General features: G+C 30.1%; 1 protein-coding gene across 1 annotated transcript in view; it reads left to right on the forward strand.

Moving 5' to 3' along the window:
* Window positions 1–13,955, forward strand: part of LOC105620790 (myotrophin-like) — a 30,995-nt gene extending 17,040 nt beyond the window's left edge. The window contains exons 2-3 of the mRNA XM_012202278.1: window positions 8,281–8,391; window positions 13,779–13,955. Coding sequence (XP_012057668.1) covers window positions 8,281–8,391; window positions 13,779–13,955 — 288 coding nt within the window. The remainder of the gene's footprint in view (window positions 1–8,280; window positions 8,392–13,778) is intronic.
* Window positions 13,956–15,370: the final 1,415 nt, after the last annotated feature.

The following is a 15,370-nucleotide window of genomic DNA, read 5'->3' on the forward strand; positions in this document are numbered from 1 at the left end:
CTAACTGATACAATCAATTTCAATACATAGACTACGAATAATATTTCAAAAATTTCACATATTAATTTGATTTTAGGTAAATGACTGAATTCTTGTTTTGAGTATCCAGCTAAGTATAACAGATAATAATGAAGTTCTTAATGTTAGAGAACAGCTTAACGATGACAGCATTCGCCTATTGTTTTACAACATATCAATTGACTTTTACCTTTTCCAGTTCTTTTTCCAAACTCTAATTTTCCAGTTCTTTTTCTAAACTCTAATTTTTAGTAATTAATTAGTTAATATCTTGTTAATTATTGTGAAAATTGCTAGATGAGATGTAGAGGACTTTTCGATCCACAATCAGTTTAGTACATTTTGCCGCTATGCGAGAGTTTTATCATTAATTATCAGACACTCTGATGTTTAATATTCGATAAAAAGGAAAAAGAGAGTTCTAATGTAGTCTAGTGTACAAGAATAAAAAACAGATCACATCTTTCAATATATCTTGTAAGTTTTGTTACACGCACACGCACGCGCACATACACTTATAACATATATAAAACACTTAATTTTATCTTATATACATATGAATTGGAAATTTAAAAATAATATATTATTTTTAATTATGTATTATAGTTTTTTCCACTGGACAAATTAATGCAACGCTGGTGTACACTTATTGTGAATGCAATTAAAGGGATCTTAAAATCTATAGGTATACACTAAGGTCCGATTGCATCAATGTATTGATTTTAAGCAATGCTTAAAATTCTTTCTGTCTCTTTTTTGGCTTTCAAACAAGACAAATAGAATTTTAAGTCTCGCTTAAAGTCAAAGTAACGTTGATGCAACCGGGCCTAAATTATATAATTTTAGTTTTATAATACTTATTTTTTTTTCTTTTATGAATTCAAAAATCCTTTTTCAGGATTATATACGCATTAATACATGTCTGTGAAGTAGAGTTTACGCTGAAAAAAAATTGTTTAATTTCACGTAAAAAAAATAAAAAAATTGATATCTTTACCATTTTTTAATTCAATATGGCGCTCTAGAGCTGTCGTGAAGACATTTGCTTCATATAAAAGCTATGCAAAAAGCTGTGTACTTATGAAATAGTCACAGACTAATAATTTGCACGAAAAAATAATGTAGAGGGCGTTCTTAGGGCGGTATTCATAGTCCGTTCTTATTTCAAGATTGTCTTAAATTTTCAGGGGATGCTAGAGTAGCCAAATTGTCAAGACTTTGCAAATCGATATAAAAATTTCCGAATTTACTGAACGAAATTAAAAATCCTTTTACAAAATTAAAGTAGACACAAAATTTTAATGATACTGCAGTAGATTTTATACTTAAAATCGAAAAAAAAATTAAAAACTTACATCTTTTTCGACTTGTAGAGCTGTCACCTGACATTGATGTTTTTTTAATAAAAGTTTTATAGCTCGTATGGACCAAATGAATAGCATTAAATATTACGTTTACAATATGAAACTAATAAGAGTAAAAGCTTAAAAACAAAGATTTATATTGATTTGTAAATGATGTGACAAACGCTGAGCGTAGAGAGAAGACTTGGAATGATAAACAAAACAATCACGGAATAAAAAGAAAACTAAACTCGAAGATAAAAATGGACTGGAAACATGGTGTGGAAAATCGGGATGATGTGATTTTAGTGCCATTGCGGGAAAAGTTGGAGATATATATCACATGATAATGCATGATATGGAATACATATGCACGTTTTATTTTTAATACAGAAATTCCAATTTGTATAAAATTTAATTGTATTTGATTAAATAGTAAATACATTAATATTTATTGAAAAATATATACATTTATGCATAGTCATAAATTATCATTAAATTATTTTTAACTTACTGACATCAAAAAACTTTGAAATTAAAAAGAATAAAAACGGGATTTGAACGACAACTTTATTTCTCAGAATATATTCTACGCATGAAAATACACAAATTTACAGAACTATAGGAAAATGGGAGGAAAAATATTTATGAAGTTCTTCTAAATTGACAGTTTTCTCCGACAGGAACGAGCGCTCGAATTTGTTCTTCCACACAGAACTTTTCCGACACCAGGTTTGGAGCCCATTTTTTTCGGGACTTCGGGAATCACTTGAGTTGGTCTCCTTCTTTTTACTCCGTGAAAACAATAATTGTATATATAGTAGGTGTTCTTGCAAGAGATGATGTTGCAATATTAGATAAAGATATAATATGCAATATTAGATAATGATATATTATATGTTAGTTCATTGATATTGAATGGGATTACATAAATATATTTTCTTATCACTGATGAAGACTTTAAGATCGTAAGCCGAAATTTATAGCATTATACGAATGTAATAAAAAAAAAAAATTTTATTAGTTAACTACATTTCCTCGTTTTTTTAAAAAGTTTTGACATTTTAATTTATAACTTTTATATTTATTAAAAACGCATTTATTTTGTATAAAAAATTTTTAAATAATCGAGATAAAAATACCCGAAATGAAACGAGGCACATGCCGACCCGTTTGAATGGTCTCATAGATTAAGTTAGGTGACATGCTCACTTGTCCTAAATTCGTTCGTGTTACTGAACATTGATGCACATGCTCCAACCGCTATCTTACCTGTAATCAAAATGCTCTTTGGGTTAATTTGGAGCATACGAACACCTACTGTGTCACCTGTGTATGTTGTTGGAATACCTATTAAGAATCGCGACTTTTGTATGCAGGGTAATAGTTTTAACAAAATCGATAACAAAATCGAAAAATATATCGTATCTCTGTCTAATTCTATGTCTCTAACTTAAATCTAAAAATGGTTAGGTACAATCCCATTTTGCAATAATTCCCTTATAAAGCCCTTGGCTACATAATTAAAGCATTTCCTCGAAATGCTGAACGCTGTCCTTTATGGGCGAAAAATGTTATATATATATAAAAATGCGATAGGTGTTAAGGAAATGGTGTGAAAAATTGGAACGCCTGTAACAGCAAATTTTTTTTTTATATACGTTATTTCGACATGTAATGTAAGAAATCGAAATTTCGTTAATGTCTTTAAAATAATTAATTGTTGAAATTTAAGAGTAACACGAATGTAGATAGATATTTAAGTGGAATAATAGGTGGAAATTGTTAAAACATGCCGCACCAATCAAAATGCGGTTTTCTCATGTCACGATTCTTATTAGAAAGTCTCTTGACTTAGAGTACTTTTGTGAACCTGGCACTCGACTTTTTATAAATTAAATTTTTTTATAAAAAAATGATAGTATTTCGTTTGTAATTGATTGATTGTAGTAACAATAGTTTTGTTTGTAGTTTCATATAATAAAAAATAAAAAATTTTTTTAAAATAACTGCCATCCGATTTTAAGATAAAAAAAATTGTTAATATATCTTGATTCAGAATCGTTTGTAGTTGTTTGTAATGATATTCCGATCGTTTAACTGTACCGTTTAAAAGTTATAGCAAATTTACAATAAATAAATTACGTAATTTTGCCAATTTTCGAGATATCTCAAATCCGCTCACGGCATCTTTCTTAGAATCATTTGTAGTTGTTTGTACTGATTTTCCGGTCGTTTGTAGTTACGCCATTTAAAAGTTATAGCAAATTTACAATAAATGAGTGAGCGAATTTGAGATGTCTCGAAAATTGGCAAAGTTACGTAATTTGTTTATTGTAAATTTGCTGTAATTTTTAAACGGTGCAACTACAAACGACTACAAACGATTCTGAATATATAATTAACAATTTTAATAAATAATAATTTTAATAAATAATAATTTTAAATATATAATTAACAATTTTTTTTTATCTTAAAGTCGGGTGACAATTTATTTTTAAGAAATTTTTTATTTTTTATTATATGAAACTATATATACAACAAACGAAACTATATATAACTATTGTTACTACAATATAATTACAAACGAAATACTCTCATTTTTTTATAAAAAAATTTAATTTATAAAAAGTCGGATGCCAGGTTCACAAAAATACCTAGAGTCACTCTAACAATTAGGGTGCTTTCTAGTAAGGAAAGTAATACAATGAATTATTACATCCTTGTTGTTTACCTACGTTAAACAAGGAAATAAACAAGGAATTTACTGTGTCTGACTGTGTTCTTGCTGGAAAGCACCCAAAGAGTCGAGACAAAGTGGTCCTCTTCGTGATTAGTGCCGCCATGTTTCAGTTTGTTAATGTGTTAGTGAATAGGTGAAAGCAATTGTTATAGTGCCATGTTTGTCAAGATGATGATACTGAAGCGGACGTTTTTTCACTTCGGTCTGAGTTAATGTTTATCTTAAAATAATTATCATCAGTTTAATTTTGGCCGTATTAACTCCTTTCTTATTTTTCCGATTTTCAAGAGTCATTTATTAAAGAAGAATAAGAATTATTAATCGTTTCCGATAAGACTGAAACATGGTATTCTTCCGGTTTTGTATCTCGATTCTCATTAAAGTGACTCTAATCCGACTTCGGCATCTCTTTTTTTACACGTGACATTCTGCTGCGCATTCACTGCAACATTGACCCCTTTTACACCGTTAAATCGATTAGTACGCTGACTAAAAGCTCTGGACAAATTTTCATGACTACCAATGGGGAATAATTGACGTTACTGACAATTAATAAAAATTTACGATTTATTAATATAAATATTTCGATAATACATTTCATTCATGATTTTTTATTATTATATAAATATTGTATAAATAAAAATTCATACTTTTAACGCTATAATATCTTATATATTGTCGAAAAATTACAATTACAATTTTTTTTACTGCAGTACATCTCTATTGATAAATCAATCAATCTCGGATAATAACATTAAAATCACAGTTTTTAATAAAATTAGTTTTTAGTAGTTTATAAAAACAGTTTTTAATAATCGAATATTATTAAGTTTCAAACATATATACATGTCTACAAAACTAATAAATCATGAAATTAGTACCGTTATTAGTTTCTTACTTCTAGGACCACTTTCACCAGTGAGCATTGAGTGTCAGCATGAAAAGGCATGCTTGTTAAAATTTAAGTGATTAAGGACTACTTTCACCTTTGATTAACTTAACGGGCTTAACTTTGCAGGATTCCAATTAGATTATTAACAAACAGCTACCAAAGAGAAATCTTGCTACATAAGTTAGTATTACAAATCTATATTTATAACTTCTCTCTTTGTATTTTTTTTCCGACATCAGCTTCAGTTGGAATCCTGTTAAGTTAATCGAAGCTTGGTGAAAGTAGTCCTTAATCACTTAAATTTTAACAAGCATGCCTTTTCATGCTGACACTCAATGCTCACTTTCAGCATCAAAATAAATCAAAACGCTTGATATTCGTCAATTTCTATCGTGACCTATTTTGACACCGAAAATGAGCGTTGACATGAAAAGGCACCTTTAAGTGCCGACCTTTAAGCGCCGATTTAATAATGGTCTCTTAAGCTTGTGGCACATGATGCTTGTTTTTCTGCTGGATTGCTAGCTGGATTAGAATCTTGCCATCGTATTGTCTGCTATGCTAGCACGATGATTCTAATCCAACTAATAATCCAGCAGGAAAACAAGTACCACAAGTACTATATACCACAGGTTTAATCGGGTTTAATCGTAGAACTTATAGTAATGGAAGAGGAATAGAACTCGACAGACGTCGAGCTATGAGGAAAATTTAAAGGACAGAAATATCTTTCTATTTTCTTCTATCGTTTTTTGGCATATGCGCAAAAAGAAGGAAAGTTACTGAACAGAACAGAAATATACCTCTTCCATCTTTCAGTCTTGATACTTCTTACTCATTGGTTGGAAATTTCTATTTCTCTTCTATAAATTCTATGGATTTAATAACATCATTTATGAAATTGACCAATCATAGCTGTTCCTCGGAAGAAGAAAACGATTGTGATTAGTCAATTTCATAACGGATGTTATTAAACCCGATTAAGAATCGGTTTTTCCACCTTTTAGTAAATTTTATCTGTAAAGTAAATCTGACAATCCGCGCATATGATTGGATAATCTTGCTACTTACAACAGGTAAAATTTATCAAAAGATGGAACAATCGGCCCTAAGGATGTCATATAAATATAATCAATATCTCATCGGTGATATGCATATCAAATTGGATTAAATATTTGATATGTCCTTATTTACATCTCAGAACGGATCGGGTTAAATAACATGATATTTTCATTGCTTTTCAAAATATAAAACTTCTAATTCTAACTTTAACCTGAAAAGCAAATTAACAACTAAAACGCGAATTTTAATATACGATCCAAAACGAGCATTTACAGCACTGAGATTCTTTGATACACGTACCAGCTTAGTCTGATACTCGTGATTCAGAAATATCAAACCAAAATAATCCGCCAATGTTTATACTAAGCGTACCAAGTGATTTGATACGAATATGATACTTAATACACATATCAAGCTCGGTGTAAACTAAGCTGTGTTCCGTTGCATAATGTAATGTGCATGAGATATCATTTTATCCTTGAGAACTTTTCAAGATGTGATACTGTGCGACACTTCATCCCTATTTAACATTAGCGAACAACAAGGAATAATTCACCATGCCACACCGTGGCATCTGTATCTCTTGTTGGAAAGCTCTCCTTGTTGTTGCAGTGTTAAATAAGGATAAAATGATACGCACGTCTATTAAGCTGGACCTCCATCATCGAAAATCACGGAATAGGTAAAAAATTTAGGAATAGGTCAAACATTGTTTTTTAGGTGCTAATTTAGTACCTTATTCAGAATTTTAATGCTCAAACCGGTTAGCAATAATAAAAAAAAATGGGGGGTCGAACTTAATGGCAAGCTGGACATCCCATAATAAAAAAATATATACAAGGCACCTATACAAAAATTAAGTACACAGGGATTTTAGTGCTAATTTAGTGCTCCAAAATAGAGCCAAAAAATTCAAATATAGCGTTAATTCAAATATTTCAACACATTAAACACTACACCGTCGTATAGGAATACTATACCTACGATTAAATAACGAATTTCAGTGCGCGGCACGCGCTCTTTCGCGACGAATTAATTTCATTAACTCAGAGTGAGCACTAAAATCGGAAATGCATATATTTTGAAACTACGATGTCTAAGGATTGTTTTAATATCAATATCATGCAAGCACCATATTCTTTGACGCTCGGGCAACAAACTTTAGAGCGCGGTGCGCGTTCTTTCACGAATTAATTATTTTCATTAACTCAGAGTGAGCACTAAAATCGGAAATTCATATATTTTGATATTACGGTGTCTGAGAATTGTTTTAATACCAATATTATGCGAGTACTAAGTTCTTTGACGTGCAATTAATGGAATTTAAGCCTTGGTGTCGGTCGGAACGAATTTATTATATTTATATATTCATTTTATTTTTTTATGATTAGCAACAAATTGGAATCTTATTTTTCGAATACATATAAAATCTACATTATTTTAGTTGTGAATACTTTTAAAAATATGTGCTTGCCATTAAGCTGGACCTCCCCCATTTTTTTTATTACTGTTAAACGGTTTGAGCACTAAAATTCTGAATAGGGTACTAAATTAGCACCTAAAGCACTAAATTTTTTGACCTATTCCGAACTTGATTTGATGGTGGGGAGATCCAGCTTAACAGATGTATCATACGCATTATGCGTGAAACGAAACGCAAGTTCGTTTATTCGCATGCTCGCGTCGCATGCTCCAACATGCTCCTGTCATAGTTTCTACTCACTCTAATGAGCGCATTAGAGTAAGTAGGAGCTATGGAGTACATTACAGCATGTTCTTTTACATAAGAAAAAGTGACAAGTTAGCAGTCTAGTCTGTAGATCCTACATACACCATGTTTAGTGCTTACATATAATTAATCGTGTTTAGGTTCCCCTTAAATTAATTCAGATATTTTTTAATTCTTTTAAAATTATGAGATTAAAATTATGAGATCGTGACAATAGGGAATATATAATTAAGAGTTAAATTGTTTGTCAATACTAAATATATATGAATTAATTTACATTCAATTGCAGTGGCAATTCCCAGTGGAAAAACTAGATAAACGCTATTACTATTTGATTTAGTTTACTATTTGAATATTCTTATTACACAATTTTTTTACAATATTTTTTACTGTAGCATTTTACTATCTGTATATAGTTATTATTTCACTGTTAATTTACTTCAGTTTACTTTGATTTACTTCACTGTCTAATTGTCATTGTTATCCTTTTTAGAACATTGATGTAAATCAAATGATCGATGGAAGAACACCACTACATTATGCAGCAGATTATGGTCAAAGCGAAGTTGTCAGATATTTACTGGAGAAAGGAGCAAATGCTAATGTTAGTAATAACCAAAATTTAATAATTAATTATAATACTTGAAAAAGCAAGAGTATACAATGAATAATTAATAAGAATTTTTACTGGATCGTACATTTGAAAATTCAACAATAAGGAACAAAAGTAATGGCCGTAACGGTCAAAACTAGATCTTTAATGCTTAAATAATTTTTTAAATCTGAATTACTATATAGTATATGTACTATAGTATATACTTGCATATATATATAAAATATATATCATATTTGTAGTCATTCGAACTGCATGCCGAATTGATTTTCCGGATCACGGAATAAAAAGGAGGAGATTAAATTCGAGGATGAAACATGGACTCGAAATATAGCTTCGGAAAACATGAAAAATCAAGACGATGCGATTTTAGTGCCGTAGGAAAAGTTGGAAGTATATATCATATGATAACGCGTACAGAATACACATGCAAGTTTTATTTTTAATACAGAAATCCAATTTATATAAAATTTCATTTTATTTAATTAAATAGTAAATGCATAAAATTGAAAAATACATATACATTTGTGCACAGTCGAATTATCATTAAATTTATTGTTTTTTAATTTACTTCAAAAAACTTTAAAATTAAAAAAAAATAAAATGGGACTTGAGCGACAACTTTCCTCCTCAGAATATATTCTACGCATGAAAATACACAAATTTACAGAATTATAGGAAAATGAGAGGAAAAATATTTATCAAATCCTCTATGTTGACAGGAGCGAATTTGTTTTTCCACGCAGTGCTTTTCCGAAGCCAGAAATCGAGTCCAACTTTTTCATGACCGCTTGAGTTTGATCTCCTTTTTACTTCATGTTTCGGACTTATAAACGCAATTAAACTAATATCACGAATTAAATTGACAATTTTAATAATTTGATGTTCAATCATCCTATTAAAAAGATGTTAATGTTGAAAAATTGTAAATAAATTTATTGTGAAAAATATTACCTCGGCCGGGAATCGAATCCGGATCTCTTGTATTCCATACGAGCGTTCTAAACCTTTAGACTATCGAGGCAGAATAATGAACAATGTTGTATTGCAATTAAATACAATACATAATAGTATGTCATGTAATCGTGTTATATGAAATAATTTTCTATATTTGATGATAATTTCTTTCTTGTTCAATTACACAATTCAAGATATACATATTACAAGATTACATATAACTTTTGTCTGATATATTTTTTGAAAGGCTGCGTTTCAAAATGCGTTTTGTCCAAAATTTCATTTTTTTTAGTTAGAGATGACGTAGTGTTCAATGTTAAAACTCATATTAGGAGTCAGCTGTCAGTAAGCTACTCTGAGATGTTCAGAATGCATTTTTCATCATTAATTTACAGACCCGTGCAGATAAATCCGGAAAATAACCCATAAGAAAAATCATGAAAATATAAGGACAAAATAAATTTATTTGTACAAAACTTGGTACATGTGCAGCAAATAATTAAATTATTCGATGTATCCTCCATCAGCGGCCACGATTCGCTCGAGCCTGGACCTGAATGAACTGCACGCGAGCTCTGACTTCTTCTTGTCCATGTTCTTAATAGAGATTTTTAGAGCAGCCTTCGTATTGTAAAACATTGCATTTACTTTTGTCTCAATCACGCCCCACATATAGTAGAGAATTGCAGTCTGGGCTAGATGGAAACCACAAATCGGGGGACTAGTGGTGAGACATGTTGTTCCTTAAGACAAAAGATTTCATCTGCAGATTTCATCGCGCTCGACTGATTGTTGACACGTTCGTTTTCTTCGCTTTTCTACTCCAATGTTGCCTACTGAATTCGAGAACGACAACTTACAAAAATTCCGGATTTACCTGCCCTATAGCTGAATAACGTAGACATTTCATGTCTACTGTTTAACTAGAGACAAACAAAATGCATTTGTTTAATATTTTTAGCAATTGTTTAGCAATACTACTGATTAGTATATTATTATTTTCCGTAAAGTGTATAATATAAGTATAAGTGTGTAATTTTCTTGTGAGTAATTTTCTTAGAGTTTCTTTCTTTCTTGTTTTCTGAAAATTATAAATTTTGAACAAAACATATTTTTGAAAATCTGCTCCTCAAGTAATGATAAAATCAATTTTCGAGAAAAATTGACTTTTGAAGATCACATGGAGGTCACTTATCAAATATTATTCCATTTAAATAAGTGAAGGTACCTTTTTTTAATGGGATGATATAATTTTCTTATATGATTCAATTCTTTTAATTATTCTGCATGTAAAAAAATATTAAGATAGAATTATCTTAAAATCAATAGTTTTCGAGTTATGTTGTATTCTGGCACATATATATCGATGATATATATAAAAATTAAATATTTCATAAACTATTCATTTTTTATTAACTGTGCCTTAATACTTTTATGTATAAAATGAGATAAATCAATAAGTTTAAAAAAAATACATATTCATTAAAAAAAATACATATTCATTAAAAAAAATTATGCATTTACAATATGCAATTACATTTTTTTTTAAGTAACTATGTTTTCTTAGTAATTGCAGATATATGGACTACACTCCGATGACCTTGACTTCGACACTTGTGATCAAGATCATGATTCTGAGTGACCTTGAACAAATTTTAGCCGTCGCTTCGTTAAAAAATTATCAATAAAAAATCCCATAAACGTTACATAATTTTCTGACACCCCATGTACTGTATAGATTATAGGGAAGAGATGAGATGAAACTCGCTTCGCGTGGAAATTCGTGTGTCCCCAAGCAGAAGGGAGGGAAGTGGGATGGGAGTTGTCTCGTGTAGAAAGCCATTACGTAAGCATTACATAAGTAAGGAAGAGTATGGAATAGTTTTTAATATATATATAACAGAAATAAGACATTATTTTTTCTTACTTTTTTTGTTAATAACTTTTTAATGAAAAACGAGCGGCTAAAACCTATCGAAGACTTAGGGTGATGATCTTGACAACATACGTCAAGATCAAGGACATCGAAAGATAATCCATATATATATATATATACCATATTTACATAATTAATATTTTCTTTAAACTAAGTGATTGACCTCATTAATCTCTGCATTTAAAAAATATCAGATACAATTATAAAAAAATTAATAATTATGAAATATTTAACTTTTTATATCAATATAAATGTTAGAATATGTATATCATATAAAATAACTCAAAAATTACGTGTATTAGTTTTCGATATCTCTGCCTTAACATATGATCGGACGATACGCGTATCAATGTACACATATATATATATATATATATCAATGTACACATATATATATATATATATATATATATCATCATTTTACACAGTAATAATGTGTAAAAAAAATCAATTTTTTTCAAAATAGCGATTGGAAATCATCTTTGAAGCTATTTTAAACCAATCTTTTTGTTACAAAAAATCGTCCCTTTTTGGCCCCAACCAAAGAATGATTTCCAAATGATTTTTAATGTATCAGTACGTATCACCGATACTTACTTTAATATTTTCATACACAGAATAATTAGAGAAATCATAAAAAAAAATCATATTTCATTTAAATTAAAAAAAAAGTAGAGTGAAAAAAGATGTGTTCTTAAAATAATCAATTTTTTTGAAAATTGATTTTATCATTATTTATCCCCCTTTAAATCATATAATTTTTGTCTGAAACTTTGAACTTTTTATAATAAAGCCATTATCTAAGTTTTAAGCCTTAATCCGTAAGAAATTGACCAATCACGGTCGAATGTGTAAAATGAGTAAAATAATAATTGACTATACCCTGATAGCAAAGCCTGCTACCAATTTTTGATTGCAGAAAAGCAACAAATTGTACATAGAGATGTACATAGAGATGTAGAGTGTACATAGAGTTGACAGAGATTTATTATCAGACAATGTCAATAAACTGTTGTTAAAAATATCCTCACAACTCGTGGTCTCGCATAAAGTAGCCACGGTAGTGTCGCTGTGCATAGCTTAGTCACACTACCAGTGTCTCCTGCTGACATGCTATGCCAGTAAATTAGTAACAAAAATCGAACAGAATCTGCTACAGCAGATATATCATAACCTGACAGCAGATTACGAGCAAAAACTGAACAAGATCTGTCATTTTCATATACGGCCCCGCTCCGAGACTTGCTTCCCGTAAGAAGAAAATGCCCAGGAATCTATAAAAATTGGCGTATGTAAATCGTAAGCAAATCTAGAGATTCCAAAGCTCTTTCATAGTGTGCTTTCTGAATCTCTGAGTATTTTGTTGATTATTTTATAACTTTCTCATGTATATTTTGAAATGTGAAGCTAATCAATAATATTTTAACAATAAAAATGTATTTATTGTTTCCAGTTTTTACATCAATATAGATATATAGATATATAATTATGTATAATTACATAATCATTTTGTGTACGCAAAATTTCTTATAAAAAACCGATTAATTTAAATGAAAATAACAGATTTTGTTCGGTTTTTGCTGCCGTCAGGTTATGTCAGTAGACTTTGCTCAGTTTCTGCTCACAATCTGCTGTCAGATTATGGTTATATTCCAAAATTTACTGCCAGTACTGAAAATCTATAGTTCACTTTGCATGCACTATAGATTTTTAATACTGGCAGTAAATTTTGAAACACAGCCTATACCAGCAGATTTTGCTCGGTTTTATTCATGGTGGAAAAGATAACATGGTGTGTGCAGTTGAACAGTATCTCTTCTTAAATCTCTACTCTCTCTGTCTATGGATTGTATGGAAGTCCTACTAATTGTGAAATGCTAAACATGGAATGGTATTCATAATCCGTTTTTATTTTAACACGTCTTAAATATAATATCTTAAGATATTAATACAGTCCCTCAGATGATTTAAGACATCTCAAGACTACTTAAGACAGTCTTAAGAATCGACTATGAATACCAGCCTGTTTCGCGTTTCACAGTTGGTAGCCTTTGAACCTTATGAACAATTCCTAGACAGAGAGGGTAGAGATTTAGAAAAAGACATTGTCCAACTGCATACACCATGTTATCTTTTCACCATAGTTTTTATCAACAATCTGTTGGCAAAACATGTCAGCAGACTTTGTTGACAAATCCATAGCCAAATGCGGACACAGATGGCTATGATTTTATAATCAAAATCTGATCGAGTTTGCTGCCAATTTGCGCATAATTTAAAAATAACATTTTGCTATTATGGTATAGTTAATTTCTTACGGCTTATTGTAAAATTTTCTTAAATAATTTCCATATATAATGGCTTATTGTAAAAAGCTCATTAAAACATTTTTTTCTAGGTTTAGTTTTTAACATATATTCCGGAGTGTTTTTAGAACATCCCCGTATTTATTATTAAGTGCAATAGACAAGTATATTTCTTGCAGGCTACAGATAAGCATGGAATCACAACGTTGTTGGCAGCGATATGGGAGGGACACACGAACTGCGTAAAATTGCTATTGGAAAAAGGCGCTAAACCAGATGGTTTAACGCCAGATGGCACAAGCTATCTGGACGCAGCCGAGAAAGATGAGATTAAACAGCTCCTGAAACTCCACTAACATAAAGCCAAACAAAATGCGGTATTCTAATTTTGTTACTTTGGTATGTTCATGTTCCTCCTTATAGAGAGAGAGACTATTCTATCAGCTTTGATTTTTTTGTCTATAATGACTAGAATATGTCATATATTTAAGCACTCTAAATTAAAAATAAAGATAGGTACGTGGATACTGTTTTATAATAATGTACTGCATGTCGAGAGATTGTATAATGAAGAGCTGTCCTTTTTGCAATAATTCTTCATGGTTCTAAATATACATATAAGTTACAGATTTATCATAACAAAATATTATTCTTTTGTAGCTAAAACAAGTTACAAAAGTTAATTTAGTTTAAGGTGGTTCTTTAATAAATCAAGTTACCAGAAATGCCAAATTTCTTTATATAATGAAGTCGAAGTAAACTTGACATGTGCAAAATTCTAGAGTAGATTAACAATGAAATAAGAGAGAAAAAAAATATTGAAAATGTAATTTTTGACATTTATAATTTATTGTTAGTGACAGATAAGGCTCAGAGTAACTATTTCTTTGAGTAACTGCACACATATACTTACCACAGATTTTTTAAAAGCAAAATAATACTGTAATGGTTCAAAAAATTACGATTGTAATGATAAAAAAAATTAAAAGATTAATGGCTATTTTGGAAAGATATTTAAAAGAGTTGAAATGGCAAAAATCAGTAACCTGATCTTGTTTTTATTTGATAAATGCAGCTCTTGATTCCATTGCAAATTGGATAATTTTTCTCTTTTCTCTTCATCTTTCTTTTTTACAAATTTTCCTTTATAAAAACTTCGCTTATAGTGTACATTGTAACTCGATGATGCAAAATTGTCACAAGACAAATTGTACAAGAATCAACTTCTTTTTATTTATACATTATCATTTTCACATACTATTATTTCATACTATTATTTCATTAAGATACACATATAATTTTAATATTTTATCTAAATTATGCAGATATTAGATGCACAACTTTGCTTCCGCCGTTTTCCTAGATGGCTTTAGCGGTAAGTAGTAGTCGAAAAAAAAGATCATAGATGTCATACAACAAACTTGGGCATCTGTCAACATAACCCCATAGAAACATTAATCGATTTGTGTCTGCATCATAAAGTTATTCTCGATTGAAAATGTCAGTTTACGAGCCAATTCTCGTTTGAATTTTAATTTTTTGCTTCAATATGAAGAAATCTGCGGCTGAGGCTCATCGAATGCTCTCAAATACTTATGATGAGGCCGCTTAGTGAAAGAACGTGTCATGAATGGTTTCAACGCTTCAAGAACGGTGATTTTGATGTCCAAAGTCATGCTCTGTATTTGATATTGGGACCAGCTCGGAGTAGTGTATTATGAACTGTTAAAACCGACTGAAACAATCACAGGCGATCGGTATCGAACGCAAT

The sequence above is a fragment of the Atta cephalotes genome (genome assembly GCF_000143395.1).
Source record: "Atta cephalotes unplaced genomic scaffold scaffold00029, whole genome shotgun sequence".
In the NCBI taxonomy this organism is placed as follows: domain Eukaryota; kingdom Metazoa; phylum Arthropoda; class Insecta; order Hymenoptera; family Formicidae; genus Atta; species Atta cephalotes.